Genomic DNA, 19301 nt, shown 5'->3' with positions numbered 1-19301 from the left:
ATGTAGAATAACAAAACACTGCGAAAGGATTAAACGGTTTTTAATTTGAATAAAACACAAAATTTACACATATTATCATGGTCTCATTAAAAATATAAATAATAAAGACAAGCATCTAATTTACAAATACAAAAAAGGGCATATTATGGAATACAGGTAAAGAGACATCATTCACACACAGAATATAATGCATTAAAATCTGAATATTTTACGTTATGAATATAATTTTAATGATTTTGATCTTGTAAATTTATCTTAGAATTACCTTCATAACAAGCTCAACAAGACAGAAATTCAGACAGCTAGGAAATATAACTTTTTCAATGATATTAATAAAATGACCTTCATACAAATTTGATACAGGTAAGATCAATTTATACATTATCTGGAATTTGCCTCTTAGATCCTTAAGGACAGGGACACAGCTCTGGACTGTATGACCACACCCTTTTCTACACACAAAACACACAGATACATGTACTTATCTTGTACCAAACATAAGTTTAACTAAGACACAAGGACTGTACCTGTCCGTATAATTAAATACTTCTCTATCGTTTTAGTTTTAAAAGAATTAATATTCCTAAAATTACTGGCCTGTTCAAGATGGAGATCTAATTCCCACTATAACATAAAATCAAAATGTACTTATTCCAAATCTTAGTTGTGAATCAATATGCCAGCAAAGTTCCAAAACCATGCAAACTTTTCTCCAAAAATAGTTACATAACATTCACTATCTATAAATCCAATATGCTGGCAAAGCCCCAAGAAAGAAACTCAAAACAGAACACAACCCAAATGTAAACAAAATGAAAGTTTCAAAAGTAAAAACACTACTGTATTAAAATCGTAAGTAACGATACACACATATTTATTATATTTTATTAAATAAAACGTGTATAACACATCCACAACTCCTAAAATAATAAAATATTAAACGAAGTCAATTCAGGTTTTGTTGCGTAAAATCTACAAAAGCAAAACTTTTTGTTTTTCAACCATATGATATTTTAATTTAAACCACCCTTTATACTCTGTCCCAAGATACTAGTATGATCATTTCACTTTTCGTGTAATTAATCGATATTTTTAAATACCTCTAGGTTCAAACGATATTCATTTAAGAGTATCAAAAATTTCCAAGATTTTCCCGTAAAAACGCCCCCTTAAGCTTATCAGGTTTCAATACACAACTAAAAATGTGATGTCTTCGAAATTTTTTTATTGCAGCAGACCCGGATTAGAATGTTGTAAAAATTGTGTGGGATATTCCGAGTGACTATCGAATGGAAAAAAGATGTAAACATTCCCCATTATATCTTTACGTAAGAAATCTGTTTTGTTCCTGTCAGTTTTTCCGAGGAAAAAATGATAATGTGTCAATGACAATATCTTGGAATTTTTCCTTTCATCCATTTTATTGCATTTCAACGCGGAAATATCGTTCAAAAAATAACATTTTCTTTAAAAAGTCTGACATTTTATCTTTGTTTTGCTTCTTGTTCTTATCGTAAAAAAAGGTATTGAGAACATTTTCATAAAAGGAATAAATAGGCTGTATTTTACTAGAATGCGCATTTACATGAACAATGGAAATTAAAATCGGTCTACTGAACAAAACAGCCGTATAGTCGCACTGCAATGCAGTAAATGAAGTGTGTACAAGGTATTCTTTTTTTTTGGGGGGGGGGGGGGGCGCTTGTGTTCAATTTTTTAGTGCATTCCTGTCTCGGTCGCTTTTACCTCTTGAGCAACAAAATCTAGCAATTCTGTTGCAGATCCCTCGATACTTTTAATGTTCTTTGCCAAATAAGAAAGGGTATCCACGTTTGATATTATTTCGCTACGCGACTTCGATAGTTGATGGATCATCTTTTGCAGGGATTGTATTCGTCCTAGAATCAAGTCGTCTGTTACTCTATCTACAAACTTATTAATGACGCTGCCTTGATTTGTTTCAAGTTCCTTGCAGATTAATCCTTTGATGGACAAAAGACATCTTCTATATTCTTCGTCTATGAGCTTTTCTTTTCGTTTATCTCGACCAAGAAATTTTACAATTGGGAAAATAATTGGGCTTGCAGCGATAGTTAAACCAACTCCAGTAGCAAGTAAGGGTATCCACAGTGGTGATGTTGCAAGAACAATCCCAACAAAAGATGCTGTTGAGAGCTCTGAATCTTCTTTAGACAGTGTAGGCGTCTTACTTGTCTTATCTTCAGTACAACCAGTCCAACCAGTTTCCATTTTGGAGAGATCGGATGATTTTTTTTGGTAAAAAGAAGCTGTTTCATCTTTTATTTTTCTAAACTTTTGCAAAACATCTTTAGTTTGTAAGTATTCTGAAACGTACATTTTGACTCTTTCTTGGACTTTTTCAGTAAAGACATTTGGTTGCCAATCAATTTTCATGATAGGTTTGTGACCTGGCGGGTTGAGAACTTTGTCTTTTCCCGCTGGTGTAAGCATGTAGTCATAACATGCTTCTGCTGTATCCTCTATAGCCTTTTGGGTTTTCTTACGCAACGTATCTTTGATCTGAATTTAAATATCATATCAACAGTTATAACAATGTCAACAATTCTATGCTATGAAGTTAAAGAAGCGTGGTTACGATTTTTGTAAAAATCAAATTAATTTCTCAGTCTTTTTTTTATTGTTTACAATGCTTAAGCAATGTATTTTTAGTGATCAAACAAAATTTGAGTTTCAGCCTTAGAATAACATGCAAGATACAGAGCTTACAATTCTTTGTTATGTAAACAAGGATTGTGTCCTGCTTTGTTTATTTTTTATTTAATTTAGTATATTGAAAAGGATAAGGTAGCAGACACAGCCTATCCACATTGTAAACGTCGTTATCATACACAAAATTTAATTACTTTCGAGTTAGTTTGTTCTCATGAGAGAGAGAGAAAGACAAAGAGCACGCATATAAATAAACCCTAATTAAACTCTACCTTCGGCTTGGGAGGAGGGCATTGAATGCATGACCTTAAAACCCACTCTCTATACAGTGAGCTGTTAGCATGCTAAATACTCTGCCATATTAGCAAGGCAGAAATTTTGCTTTCACTAAAATACAAATATATGAGATGTTTACGTTTTGTACCTGTACACATTCATCAGTTATCGTTTTTATCTTTTTGTTGTGAGCTTCTTCCAAATGGTGTTGGTCTCTCTCACTCATCTGTCTTAATTCAAGCCTTGCATTCAATCCTTTTGATATATTGGTCAGTAAATCTTTTAAAAACCTGCATTTATATTTGTAAAAACTGTTACGTCTTATTAGCAGGAACAATGCTAAAAATTAGATAAATTATAACCTGTTAGTTTACAAATATTTATAAAATACCTTAAATGCTGAAGGACTCTACTGTTTTCCGATTTCTTCGCATTTGATTTCAGAGCAGTCAGAAATTTGTCGTACTCGGCAGAATAAATATTTCGTTTATCAATCTTAAAAAAAAAAAGAAAACTGAAGTATATTTTAATTTCAAATAATATCTTTAACCTCATATAGGTCATTTTAGTTTATGTAACTCTGTAACCTGAAAGATTTTTCGTAATGAGTTTTGTACTTCTTATTCTTGATTAATTTTTTTCAATACCATATTATATTTATACTTACGTCTTTTAGACTCAATCTGTAAATATTTTCCTCTTTAACAGATGGCCAATGTTTTTTAATGTTCGCCTTGAGAGTTTTCCACGTTTTTGTTACGTCATCCTCGTCGCTGCTGTTTTCGTCACTTCCCTCAGCATTGCTTTCAATTGTATCCCACTTATTTGTTACAAACATTACATCCTGTGAATCAAAACATGGCATTTCATCGTCCAATTGCAGGAGAGTTATTGATCTGAGTATCTCTGGAAGCTGCAAATATAGATATGACAGGAGCTAAGGCTAGGAAAAAAACTTGTCCCACAAACTGTTGAAAAAACATTAAGTGAAAAAAAAACAACATTAAAAAAAGATAAAAAAAAATATGCTTCTTTTAACAAAGACACGAAATTAATGAAAGGGATTAAAACCTAACTTGCTTACGTGAATAAACTTTGCATTTTAAGTATTTTTTGCAAGTTTTTCTAGAGTTTTGAAGAAACAAAAGACCACAAAAATTATAATGAATTTAGAGATTCTTTTTATTAATAAAATAAATCTTTATTTAGAAGAAAAAAAGAATTCTTCTATTTGCTAACAAGAAAGGAATCACTCCGCACGACACTTTATGTCAGTAGTCAGACCAGCTAAAACTTGTTGTATACATGTATATATAGGACTATATATGATATGTGTTTAATATTGCCCTAATAACTCATAAGTTATAAATCTGTTTCAGGAACTAAAAACTGCAAAGTTATTTTATACAATAATTGATATTATATAAATAGTGCCTGTTTGGGAGGTTAACAGTAACAGAGGGGCGTCAGTTTCAACTGTTATCTCCCCAAACAGAACTATTTATGTTATTATACTGAATGTCTTAATTCCAGAGAAAAATGTGCTGCTTTTATATAGAAATGACGTTTATTCTACGGCACACCGTACGCGCATAATATACGCGCATGTACAAATTTGTTGTGTTACCCGTTGCGAAGTGTATTGCTAACGTTGAGGGTAATAGAACGAATTATCAACTGCGTCTAAACCAATCCGATTTCAGTATTTTACATGATAGTATAATAAACTATTATGTTTTTACCTAGTTAGACTCATTGGCAGTATATGACGTCAAAGTGACCCAATTTTAGTAATTTAATCAAATGAGTCAAAAATTTTCAATCATTTTATATTTTGAAATGAAAAACATAGAAAAGAACCGTTTATTGGTTCTTATAAGTCTTGGATACATACATCTTTTATGAAAATATTCTTTTTGCTCAAGCAATCGCTCATTGTTTTCGGAAAGAAAACTTGCTTGAAAACAGGCTGTTTAACGCTATAAATGCAAAAAAGACAGAGAAAGGTTAAATTTAAGATGTAATATTTCAAATTTGTGGAAATTTTGATCAAAATGAAAAGTATGAATAAACTTCACATGTTTATCCGTACATAGGAAGTCAATTAATATTGTTTCTTTTTAGGGGAGTCTTATAAGGCCCATGTTATACATAGTCCTTTTGGTTCCAACATGACCAGTATTTACGCACGTTCGCCTTATGAAATGATCGCCCAATGCCTAAGAGAGTTCTATATCAGCTAAACGTGCATATCTGTTTTATTAATGAGTGAGTTTATATCAAGACTTGTCAATGTCAAAATAATAAAAACTAAGTTTACACAACTTTTTAAGAACTCAGATCTTTCAAATAGAAAATATTTAAATTTAAAATATAAACATATATTTAAAGCCTAAATTTTTGAAATCTACATCATATGTTTTCATTATTTTACATTTCAGGGGAAATATAAACAAGTTTGGTTTGACATTCTTTTAAGCATTGAGCGCGGTATTCAATTTGTCTGCATCACTTGGTCTGTCGAGAGACCAAAGATATCAAAAAATAAGCATTTAATGCTTATATTTATATTTTCATACTGATGTCTATTTGTATAAAATAATGTGTATCGCCGCTATAAAGACATTATTTGCACTCTTAGTCAGGGAAGTGATATACAGTAAAACTCGGTTTTAGCGAAGTCATAGGGACCAATGAAATCATTTCGTTATATCCGTATAACGAATTCGTAATAATAACTATAGCATATTCATTATTTACGTGTTTGCTTTCACCAGACTATAATTTTTGCTAATTGAGGTTTAAAATAAAAACACATTACTTTGATACCTTTAATAATCGGATCGCGATAGAAAAAAAATATGAAAATAAATTCATTCAAACTAGTTTGTTAAATTGTAGTGCGAACTGCTTATTAACTGTAAAGAAATTCGTTACAAAGGTTAGATTTGGTTATCATTCACCTCTGCGGGACTCAAAATCAGTTTGCTATATCCGTAAATTCGTTATATTTTGCAAAGATTTGTTGGGAATTTTACCAGGGACTCAAAAAACTTCGTAATAGAAAATACGTAATATCCTTTTTCGCACTAAACAAGTTTTACTGTATACATGGAGCAGCCATATTAACATGTTATGTAGTTAGCTTCCGCGACAAAAATATAATGTTAGAAACTTTGTGGAATTTTTTTTTATTAAGAAGTAGATATTTATTAATGATTGTTTTTCAAAAGAACATATCAAAATGGTTATGTAAAATTAAAAGTTTTATTTTATCTTACAAAAATAAATATACATAAAACGTGTAAAGACGTTTGTATTTGTGCTCATTGCGCGTAAATTATAGCAAAGTGTTCTCATAGAAAATTGGACGTCGCAGATTTTCAATGCAAACATAAGGGAAATATAAACTGAGTGTAAATACATTAATCTTTTAAATTTGTTAAAATTTTAACAAAGCATTTCTAATGCCTAATTGTTGTATTGCTGCTGTAATCCTTTCTCCCTCCCTTAACACTTCTCTTTAACTCTCTCTTTCTCTTTCCACTTTATTGATATTTACTACAAATGTAAATGTTGCAATTAAACTTAGAAATCATTAAGAACCTACCCTGTCATTTTGCATTCCACCAGCACTCCCCACGTTGATCACGAAGATAAATGAAACAGCATTTGGTAGGTAGTCCAACAGTTTTTGAGTAACTTCCCCTGAACCTCCGATCCCCGGTGTGTCCACAAGAATTGTGTTGCCCTGTTAAAAAAAGTAGTCACCACTTACTTTTTCAAGTATACACTAGTTTAATCTTAATCTTTACATTCCTCTAATAGCTCCCTCTATTATCAGGATTGTATTGTGAGGAAAAAATGAATTACCATTATGCATTTTAATTGAATTTAACGAATTTACTGGAGGAAGCAGAGGGAATAAACTATTTTAAATTTTCTTCACAATTAGCAGATGTTTTAGGACTGTTCAATATTGTAACACATTACCAGAAATGTAGCTTATTTTTAAAGAAATTGTAACATAATTTTTTTTTCTAATCGTTTTAAGTACCTCACTACACCAAGATTTATATTTTTTAAAACACACGTCACAAGATGGCAATTTAAATGTTTTGTTAAACTGTTTATATCGTTCGATTGGGTTATATATCATCGTTGGTCAGTGGTTAAAAAATTGGGCTTCTGAACAGCAGATCATGAGTTCGAATCCGCCTGGAGTTTTTGTTCATGTTTACTGAATAAACATTTTCAAAAATGTAATTTTTCATCCAAAATTGCACGTTTTCGTTGTCTATTTGACTTAAATACTTCTTATCCATTATGATATTTATCACAATCAAGTAATTTTCTGCTGATTTGAGACAATATTTTAAGGTGTAGCGAGCCACCTTAAATATTTGGTTGGTGCGCATTTGAGAGAATGACAATAAAAAGTCTCCCACTATATGTCTCAAAAATCCATAAAGCCGAATAAAACAAGTTGAGCAAACACGGACTTAAAAAAAGATAGAGGTGGGATCAAGTGGCTAGGAGGTGTAAGCATCCTAGGTTGCACCTGCCATGTGCTCATTCCATAGGCAGTTCGGTATATACAGTTTAATCGTGTGTACATACTTTGCTCAAATTTCACAATGAACATTTGTGTTATTACCTGTAGAAAGGGAATGGGGAGGCTAATGTCAACATTTCGAATTTGGGCACTCCTTTGAGACGCAGTCATGTCTGTCATATCTTTTAAAAAATCCCTCAATACCTTCACTCCATCTTTACTTGCAAGGTCACATTTATCTGTAAAATCTTTTTCTTCAATCTTTCCTGCATCACTTTCAGTGATGATTTTGATTCTTTCTGAATTTCGTAGTTTAATAATAGTTGATGTTGTTTCCAAGTTTCTGCCTTTAAAAAGTCTCCTATTCAGTAGCTTATTGATTAGTGTTGTTTTTCCCGCGCTTGTTTCCCCTAAAATGTAGTTTACATGTTAAAATGGACTTCACAAAATACAAAAAACTGCATATTATTTCAAATATATTAGTAAAAATATTTAAATAGTCATATTCATTACCCTCAAACACCAAACGATGGACTTTTTAAAAATCAAACTCTAATAAGAAGAATTAAGTTTTATTACTGAAAAAAAACCAACAACTACGATATTGTATCCTCTCGAATGAGCAAAAAAAGCAAATTCAACGAAAATTAATCTCAACAAATTAAATGATGCCACGGCAAACAGTACCACAAAGCTATCTTATTTTCATAAATATTCTTTGTGGGTCAATAACCACATACATCGATTAGCAGATGCTTCACAAGAAATGAAACATTATCAATACAATATGAACGAACTGTATGTACTTATTTTAAGATGCTTAATCAATGTACGATATTTCGAATATTAACTTATGCTGTATATCTGAAAAAGCTTTCATAAAAATCAAAATGATCTAGCTCATATGTTTTTGTTTTATTTTTTATGTATTTTCTTGATATGACCTGATATATGCATGATATGTTTTATTGTATGGAACAAAATGCCCCATGGTGATGTTAAGGAAGTTGGCACCTGGAATGCCAGTAATGTCAATTATCCGGAAACTACTTGGATATAAAGATGGTGTGCTTAATTGCTCATTGTTTTATTCGTGATCCATGTCACGTGCCAATTTAAAAAAAAAAAAAGAAGGTGCCAAACAGGAAGGAAAACTTTTCTGAAATCATAGCTAAAATTTGGCAAGGAAATTGATTAGCTAACTTTAGGCAAAAATTTGAGTCAATCTTTATTTGACTTTTCTGAAATATACGCTAAATATGCCTAAATATAAAGAATATATAGAAACAGCAAAATATTGTTCAAATATGTTCTTCAGAAAAATATTAATATATCGTAATATACAAACTATCTGGAAGTCTCGTCTGTGCGGAAAATTAGGAAAAAAAAATAACAATACTCTTAACTTTTGAGTTATGAAAATTGTTTATTTTCTTCTTGAAAACCTCCAGCCACAAAATATATTCCCTTACTAAACTCTGTAAATATAATTTTTTTTTACAATGTTATATAATATGGTTTATTTGGCTTTGTAATATATAAATATACAATAAAATTAAATAAAAATGCAGATTTTTTGGACTAGAGGTACCATAGTATAGTTCCCCTTTAAGAGAGAAACGAACCTCTTTAACGCTTGAACAAAAACAAAAATAATATACCTGCAACAACAATTCCATGGTCAGATTTCTCCATATCTTTAATTCTTTTCTGGAGAACTGTGAGATAATTTGGATTGGAATGGTCTAGCTCAAAACGAAGATCCTCCAAGTATTCATCACTCTTTAGAATGATTTCTAACTTACGGTACATTGATATGACTTTTTCTTTTACAAACTGTCCCTCTTCTAAAGAGCAGCATCTTTATTAAAAGAAAGTAAAATATTTTAAGTACCACTTAAAACCCAAAATACCTTTTGATCTACAAACCATTGGAATATTTGTAGAAAATGTCCAAATCATGAAAACTTATAAAAGAGACCCAATTTTTTAACCTATAAAATACCTATTTTGTCCATCGTTATTTATCGACACTCCCTCCGAAACAGGAACATTTGTCTATGAAAAAAGCGAACAAATTATGGAATGAATTTGTTTGAATGTTAAAGATAAAAAAAAATAACAAACAGAAAAAAAGTAATCATCACATTTATGATTAAGAATTAAAATGTAAAGTCACTAATGTCTTTGGTGTAACTCGATTCTGCTATTGAATGTTAGTCGAAATATACATGATTAACGTATCTCATTTCTGGCCATTTTAACCCATTTGATTTAATCTAAGGTTTATTTAATGAATTTTAATTCATGTCAAAGAAAAAAAGAAGACTAGTTATAATTTCAATGAACTATGTTAAATTACGTTAAAACATGATGATATGGTTTCAAAATGTTATTCAAAAACAAAACTTAAAAAAGTTAAACTATACCACCGAACTCACCTTGTATTACATATTCCAATTTAAAGTAAGACTAAATGCAGAATGTCTAACACTTTGCAAATCAAATACTATATGACGTTTTGGTAATGAATATAAGCAGAAAACTATCCATTCTGTTATAGAAAGAACTGATCGGTAAACGTCTTCCGTTTCAAATTCTGTAGATTTTAAGTAGTTTTTTTTAAAACAAATTTCAACCCGCAATCGTTCTTTTGTTTTTTGTTAAAAAATGAGGTATCCATCTTGAATTAACCTTTCGAAGGACAAGGTGTTGGTTTAGAATTGAAAAAAATTGTCCCTGATAAAATGCATTCTAAATTTTCTATTTGTTTAAATAATTAATCGACAATCATAAGTAATGACATCGTTTTTTTTGCAAGTATTGCATCCTTTGAAACGTACGAGGTGCTTATCCTGAAGGTCTGTTGGCCATTTGTGATTTTGCTGCCCCAACTGTGAACTTGTCACAATGACATACACTTGTTTCTATACACATCACACAGTTCTTTGAAAATTTCTTTCGAGTCTTTACTTAGTCTGACAAATGCTTTTATGTAGCCTCTTTCTCAGCCTTATTGAATGATGACTTATATACCAGTTATTTTTTCATACAGTGTCTCGAGTTGGGGTAATATATCAGCTTCTAAAGGAGTATTCTATGGTGAAACGTGGTCAGATAAAAGGCAATAAATAGAATATGAACCAAATCATGCGAGAAAAGAAATTTAAAGGTCTATTGAAGACTGCATTTTATGGAATCTGATTAGTGACATTATTTATTGAACGCCTCTTTTAGGTATAAACTTGAGCTGCATGTTTTTTTATTCATCCACACTACTTGTGTCTATGACTCTAAGTACCGACATGTTTTCCTCTGGTGGAGAAAACATTTTCATAGTGCAGTCAAAATTCAAGGGTGATAACAAAAAATCAGACAAGCATGGATGCTGTTCCAAGTGACATTCTTGATATGAAAGTGGACCAGGTTTTGATTTAATTCAGAATTATTGTGTCTTTTCTGATATTTCTAAAGAAGATATGATTAACGCCAGTCAAGTATTAGAGAACATAGGTGGATATTAAAAACCTCTGAATCAGCAGGATTTGGATGACTTAATTGTCTGAGAAACAAAAGAAAAATTCAAAATGGGTCTTAAATCTATTTGTTTCATGTCAACGAAAGACAAAATTAACCTATTACAGGTTTGTATATGTGAAAAAACATCATGGATATAAAACATGAGCATTTGATAAGAAATCAGGGCGTTATATTAGCTTTCTGGATGACAAAATATTTTAAACGCAAATATTTATGACATAAGGCTCGAACAAAAATGGACTTGGAGAAAAATAGAGGAAATTCAGACTGATTTTTATTTATTTTGTTGTTGTTGTTGTTGTTGAAACATATTTTGCAGTACTTAAAGATTAGAATTCAAGATTTAATATAACTATTGGTAAAGATGGCACGTAATCAAAGATATTGAAAACTGCCGAAAAAAGATAGAAGACACCATATCTCAAAATGTTGAGAAACGATCTAATATAAAGTTAATGCGGGCAGAATAAGGTCAATAAAAATAGTTTATTGAGTGGTTTAGTATCTTTAAGTTTTATCATCATTCAATTTTGTAATGAATTGATTTAAATTTTGTAGGGATTTGAAAAGAGAGGAAATTCGGATTGAAATACTTTTAAAAATGAAAACTTAATGCTTTGTATCTATTTAGTGGCTTTGCCATTTATCAACATGATTTCATATTTCAAAGAGCTTTCTTATTTGTAGTATTACACATTCACATATCAATTACAGTGTAAAATTTGAAAGGATTCTTCTAAATGTTTAACAAAATATTCAATGGCTATTATTTAACTCAAAAATTAGGTCATTGGGCCCTTTATCTTTAGTGAAAAGTATCATTACAGTCAAAGGTTTTTTATTATCATTATTGCATTTTTTTTCATTCTCAGTAAACCTCGTCCTTAAGTGTGAACTTTTTTCCCCAGTTACATTTCTAATTAATTTGTTAACCTTTATGAGATATTATGTTATTCGAAAGTCGATTCAGAAAAAAAGCGTATCAACATTTTAAGCATTTCAAAATTGTAAAGGAGATAAGGGGACAAGGATATATTTAAACAAAATCACCCACTAGATTTATAAGACTAGCTCTGACAATCATGATAACTTAATTCATTGTTTATATACAAGCATCAACTATTCTTGGTGTGAAGTTTTCGTATTATATTTCTATTGAAATATTATTACACATATCATATCATATCATATCATATCATTTATTTAAGTCCACAAAAATTATAAATTATTTTTAAACTTTATAATCTCTTTTAATTTCATACTCAATTCATTTATTCACTGTATCAAATTGAAATTGATTTTTATATCGACTTACCTGTACTTGACTTTCGTTTGGCGACGTCGATCGTGCGACTTGGGACTGCGCCCTACAATAAATGACATAAAATGTATGATAGAAGTAATTAATCATCAGTGATAATGAATTCTCGCTATCATCATCTTATTACCCATAACATGGTGCCTACAAAGTCTGTGGTCAATTTTAAATAAATTTTTTTATCAGTCTTGGTGATCAAGTTTCGTTTTTATCATTCTGTTTGTCTATACATGGAACGTAAACATTCTTGTACATGTAATATGACATCGGTATGCAAAATGAAAAAAAAATATTCAAAGACCCCAACAAATCAGTTACAGCAAACATATATAAATAATCATATGACGAGCAAACAGATTAAATTTTAACAATCATAAAATTGATACAAAAAGATAAATAATCTAAACATATCTGCTTTTTCGCTAACCACCAGAGGTATGAAAATAAGCACTCTTTTTTAATACACCATTAAATAATGGCAAATTACACAGTGCAAATATAAACGAATTTATCGCCGCTATCGCTTAGTCTAGACCTTTGATTCAATTTTTTTTAATCGGTCTCCTACCAGTGAAACCTTTTTTTTTTCGGAGGGGGGGGGGGGGGGGGGGATGATATCGCCAATTCTTTGTTTTTCAAACTTTTCTCTTCGAATTGGCAAATTAATTTCAAACTGTCTGTATTGGTTCATAATTATGCTCTACAGCCCCAAAACTAAGTTTGAGTTTCTTTACTTTCAATAAATAGGTATTTAAGTTATAATAATAATAAAGTACTTTTAAGTTGATTAGTTAGTTCCATCTTTAAGTTTTTACTTTAAGGTAAACAGAGGTATCGACGACAGGATTTGTTTATGCTTACTTATGGGACATGCTTATGCAATACTCTCATAATGCTTGTTAATAGAAAAGCATTGTTTAAAACCGGCTATCGATATAAATTATATGCATATATGGAAAGAAAGATCCACAAGTATGAACAGACAACTGAGTACAAAAAACAGACATGCGAGGGAGACTCGTGTTTGCTGTTTCAACATCAACATTTCTAAGATAATTGTCAGAGATGCATTTTTTATTACCACTTTTCTTTGCATATTCTTCACAAATACCAATCAATCAAAACAAGGTGCAACTGCTTTGTTTTACGGGAGGACCATATTGCCTTTTGTCCTGGGAATACTGTAAACTTACTAGGTTAAGCTGCGCATTCTGTTGGCTAACAGATGTTCTCCCTATATTAAACACATAGCTAAATGTCATATGCATAAAAATACACATTAAAAAATATGACAATTTAAAGTCACGCTGAATTGTTATCAAAATAGATTGACAGATAATGATTGATTTGATTTAAAACGAATTGTTTGTTTTGTAATTACAAATCTGTTAGTTAATTAAATCAAAACATTTACCGAATTTTTCCAGACCTATTTAGTACATTAAACGACAATCGTTTTAAAAATTGGGATTGCCTGTTGGGGACATTCTTATGCAATACTCAGAGAATGCTTGTTAATATAAAAATAACAAATATGTTTCAAAACGCCCATTGATGTAAATTACATGTATATACGGAAAGAGATCTACAAATCTAAATTGTTGAAAAATAGTTTACCGCCAAATACCTTAAACGCTAAACATAATGTGTTTACAGTATTGCCATATTTTTGCGAACCCAGCTCTATGGGTCAAATCTTGTAAACATCATAAAATGAGATCAGCAGGCATCAAAAGTCACTTGTCTATGGTACAATGAAAGTTTATACCTAACAATAAAGTGAGATTTTACAGCCTTGTGATAACTTTGATAAACTTACCTATTTTAACAATGCTAGTATTAGAGTAACGTTGTACAAAAATTTAAAATAATATCAACTAAAGGTAAGCATAATTGTACCTTTTTCACTGAAATTCTGAGAAATTGCTTTAGTATACATAACAAAAGTTTATTTTTTTGTCATCATGTTTTACATGCACGTAAAATCTATATGTATGCTATACATTGATTTCCATAAAAAAGTGATGTAGCCTGATGTTTGTATATATAATCACAAGGAAAGATGGAAGGAATGATAGTTAATAAGCGATAGAGTTAATGTTCTATTTGTCAACCATGCGTATATAATTATACTAGCGGACAGAAAAGAACCTGTGCATTATTTAATATATGAAAAAACATTTAAAAATTACAATGAACAATTTTTTTTGTTATACTGTTAACACATGTATTCGTAACAATATCTCATAACACAATAATGTCAACGTCGAATAACGTCTATTCCAGCACACCCGAAAGTCACTGTTATTTGAAATTAAATTAACAAAATTAATAACGCGTGTGACCACTATTTGCGTTCACGCATGCTTGACAGCGACGCCTCATTGATGCCACTAAAGTGTTCAGAAATGCTTGAGGGATGTTGTTCCAGATGTTGGTTTAAGCCTGGCCTAAATCAGCCAATGTCACTGGCTGATTTGGTAAACGGCGTAAACGTCTTTCCATTTCATTCCAGATGTGCTCGATCAGCGACAAATTGGGGGAAACAGCTGGCCAAGTCAAGACATCGACATTCTGTTGAGGACTGATGTTTCGCTAACGCAGACGATAATGCACAGTTCTTGGACTAATTGGTCGAAGCCCTGGAATGCTACGGGCAGTCAAACTTGCTGTCTGGAAACGATTTCTTAGATGCACAAGTCTAATGTGGTTGTCCTGTTGACGTGACGTCACACGAGGTCTCCCAGAGCGCGGTCGATCATGAGTGTTGACAGATTGTTGAAAACGTCTCCATAATGACTGGATGGTGTTCCGATGAACTCCAAAGAGTCTTAATTCAGTATTTTGTGCCATTCCAGCTTGCAGCATCCCAACAGCACGATTACGTTGGTTTTCGTTGAGTCGTGGTATGACATAGGGGTACATTTTGTTGAAACTAAAGTGATTTCCTCAACCAAAAAGTTTAAACAAATCCTTTACAGTTCTTATTTGAAACAGTATTGGCCCGTAAAAATCGTGCGTACAAATTCTTCAATAAAAAACAGGTGCTCACTAACCATGAACAAGTCCGTGCACCCGGACGGTTACCAACCGATATTGTCAAAAACATTACCATTATCGATTGTTAAAATTTTATAAATACAAACAATAGATATAGAAAAATTATACTAAATTTTATAATGCACAGTTTATTTTTTCCGCTAGTATACATCTAGTTGATCTACGTGGACTTATGGCGCACGTTTTTTTCTTTACCAATAAACTGTGTTTTACGTGTCATAAATTCTATAAATTTTTCCCCTGTTATCCTAGAGATGTTTTAAAATAGAAGTGGTACCAATTGGCCATCTGGTTGTCCCATAGAAGTTAAAAATGTAAAACGTTTAACGGACAAAGCACAATGCATGAAGATCTATGGCAATAACTCGTCAGAGTGACAACAGCGAATTAAAATGGCAATTAAATATTTTCCTGCTGAACAGAAGTACTAGTTTGTTCGATCCTAGTACAAGGATATGTTATTTGTATATAGGGATAAGTAATAAAACGTTGACATGTTAGCAACATTGCAAACTTTTTCCAAGGCGTACATGTACCTTATAGAAGACGAGGATTTCACAATCCTATGTTTTTTTTTTCTACAATCCTACTACACAAACTTTAAAATCTTAAATCCAAATGCTTATCTGTGGTTTTAAAAACCTTGTTTACTGACACATGTTATTCTTACCCAAAAAGAAATATGAACCTTGTATTTTTTTGTTTTGTATAATTTTTCAAAAATACTCAAGGTCAAATTGTTGTTGAAAATTGCAAATGAACGTTGGCCTACGTAGATCAGTATCGTAAGGCAAAAAGGCATTTAAACCTATCGGACCATTTCACTCCTAGTACGTTTTAACCCACATGCTTTGTTTGGCTAAATAACGGTAGCTAAGTGTTTTGTTATCGTTGTTAAGAACATATATACATATTAAGCGTATGCCTATATAGTATCCAAATCCCAGTTGTAGGTCGTCAGGCCAATTATTATTTGGCGGCCGCCATATTTTATTTAACGGTTTCCAGATAATAATCTGCCAGAAACTTAATATGACGTTAATAAATATTTTTTAGCTGGCTCCAACGGACGTCCGTAAAATACAATAAAAATTAATGGTGGAAATTAGCAATAAACACATTTTCACTTAAATTTTTATAATGATATTTTTTCAAGAAAATCAAACGCTGTTCTAAAAACAAAACTGAGTAACACGTTAGACCCTAAAATAATGAATTCATGAAAAAAGATAAATATCAAGACATCTGCTAATTGCCAACTGGTTTTAACTACTTTATTGAGCAATATACTTATTAATTGAATATTCATGAACATATCCTCTGTTTGCATAATTGACCACCACATTTGATTTTAAGTCACGTATCATAGGTGACACGTGATGATTGGTGGACGAAAAACGGAGAGACAAATTAAATATGATGGAGTTCTGACTTTTAACTATACTACATATTATATGGTTTTATCGTCAGCCGAAAAACGGAGTTTAAAAAAGTCGTCCTTTCTCTTTCACGTCGCGAATGAAAGCCATTAGATTAAAAAAAAACATAGGTAATGACAGATTAAAAAGCTTACCAAGACAAGGCATCACCTTTATGAAGAATCACCTTTGTGAGACCACCTTTATCATATTATATGAAAATCATAGTTAATGATCTAGGATATAAATGGATATTGTTTTGACAAAATATCATATTACTATTATACTTTGTTTAAAAATTGTATGATAATCATATGTTCATTTCATACGGTATTAAAAGATATAATGCTTATAAAGACAATAATTAAAAAAAACGACATTCATCATATGATACTTACAATACATATCATATAATATAATAAAATATTGTGATAAATAATGATGCAATATAATATTGTAACATATGATATGACATTGTATTGTGTTATTAATTACTGTATGTGATCACACAATGCAATATCATGATATAAAATATATGATATTGTATCATAATTTTGATACAATATAATTTGAAACACTATTGTATCATATCATATGATACGATATCATCTGAAAAAAAATATATATTATATGATACAATATCATATTATGCAACATTGTATCATATGATAATATGATACAATATCATAAAAATGCTCTAAAAACTAAGATATAATCATCAGAGGGCATATATTATATCATACAATATCATATTATGCAACATTGTATCATATGATAATATGATACAATATCATAAAAATGCCCTAAAAACTAAGATATAATCATCAGAGGGCACCTGCTCAAAAAAATTTAACGAGCTCTTAAAATCATAACCTCCTCCAGCATAAGCATTCTATGGCTCATATTCAGCATTAAAATCTTTGAAGTGCATCACTATTAACGAATGCAACATACATGCACGTTTTATGAAGTTAGGACAATTAATAACTAAGATATAATCACCAGAGGGCACTAGCTCCAAATACTTTAACTAGCCCTAAAAACCTTAACCTCCGGGTCAGATTCAGCATGTATGCCTGTCAGGTTATCAGTATCATAAGACACACTATCTATGCAAGTTTGGTGAAGTCAGGGACAGTAATAACTAAGATATTTTTACCATCCTTAATAATTGAGATCAGGCTCTGCATCTGAAGCTACGATTTTTTTAGATTAAAGTTAAATCGACTACACAAGTTTGAAATAGAACTATTAACTATTAAAAATGTGACCTGTCCCAAAAAGCTTAAACTCGTCAAGCATCCAAAACCTATAGCGCAGATTCAGCATTCAAGCCTGTCAGGTGCATCAGTATCATACAACGCATCATCCATGCATGTTTGTTGAAGGTAGGACCTCTAATAACTAAGATATAATCATCGGAGAGCACCTGCTCCATGAACTTTAAACAGCTCGAAAAACCTTAACCTCCTCCAGCAACCGACACCTATGGCTCAAATTCATCACTCAAACCTGTCTGGTGCATCAGTATCATAAGACGCACCATCCATGCAAGTTTGGCGAAGGACCTGTAGTAACTTAGAAATTAATATCAAAGGGCACATACACCAAAAACTTTAACCTCCTCTAGCATCTGAAATTCATGGCTTAGATTAAGCATCCAAGTCTTTCAAGTTCACAAGTAGGTCCAGATGTATTATCCATGCAAGTGTGGTAAAGATAGGACAAGTTATAACTTAGATACAGGACCTGCAACAAAAACTTTAACCAGGTCTGGACGCTAACGCCGACGACGGGGGTATAGCATAACCTCCCCTGACGTCGTCTCTGTGAGCTAAAAAATAAACTAGTTTTTTTTCTTTTATGAAAAAAAACAATTATGTACATAACTAAGGTATTATAAAAATTACCTCTTGTTTGATAATCTCAAGTTTTTTATGTTATTTTTTTTTATTTTCACTATTTTTTTTGCAAAACTATTGTTATATTAATTGCTTTGTTTTAATGAGTGTAAAAAAAAAAATATATCTTGAAAGTGGTGCAACACTTTGCCAGAAATTTGTGTAGATTGTTTTTGTTTGATTTGTAGGCACAACCGTTTTTTTTTTTTGCTTTAAGGTTATGTTTTCATATTGTATGATTTAAGTTAAAGCAAAAGGGGGAAAATTTAATTGTTTTTGTATGCTCGTATGGTTTTGTTTGACGAACTGTTGCCTATATCATACAAACTCATTACACACTTAATTTTATCATCTGACAAATCTCTAAATGTGTGCATTGTTGATGAATACAATAAACTGATAAAAAAATAAGAACAGGTAAAACATTTTTAAGGACGCTACAAAAGATGCCTTACCTGTCTTTCCATCGCTGCATTTTAAACGCTATAATTGTTTGAAAAATAATAAGGTCCAATTTTTAGTATCCACGTAGCTGATTTTGC

At 31.2% G+C, this 19301-nt stretch overlaps 1 protein-coding gene across 2 annotated transcripts; it reads right to left on the bottom strand.

Annotated features, from left to right (window-relative positions):
• Nucleotides 1-1712: 1712 nt before the first annotated feature.
• Nucleotides 1713-19301, bottom strand: LOC128172976 (uncharacterized). Of its 2 annotated transcripts, XM_052838719.1 has the most exons (10): nucleotides 19215-19301; nucleotides 12378-12429; nucleotides 9528-9580; nucleotides 9184-9383; nucleotides 7625-7932; nucleotides 6578-6718; nucleotides 3635-3880; nucleotides 3359-3462; nucleotides 3116-3257; nucleotides 1713-2541 (listed from the first exon to the last, which is right to left on the bottom strand). In XM_052838719.1, the coding sequence occupies exons 1-10, from the start codon at nucleotides 19232-19234 to the stop codon at nucleotides 1717-1719; spliced, it is 2091 nt and encodes a 696-aa protein (XP_052694679.1). In that variant the 5' UTR covers nucleotides 19235-19301; the 3' UTR covers nucleotides 1713-1716. The 2 variants fall into 2 exon arrangements, with proteins under 2 accessions (XP_052694679.1, XP_052694680.1); XM_052838720.1 differs by lacking the exon at nucleotides 9528-9580 and having other exon boundaries at nucleotides 19215-19262.

Source organism: Crassostrea angulata, chromosome 2 (genome assembly GCF_025612915.1).
Source record: "Crassostrea angulata isolate pt1a10 chromosome 2, ASM2561291v2, whole genome shotgun sequence".
NCBI classification, from domain to species: Eukaryota; Metazoa; Mollusca; class Bivalvia; order Ostreida; family Ostreidae; genus Magallana; species Magallana angulata.
The sequence above is the reverse complement of the archived record's forward strand: the minus strand, read 5'-3'. Positions and strand labels throughout refer to the sequence as shown.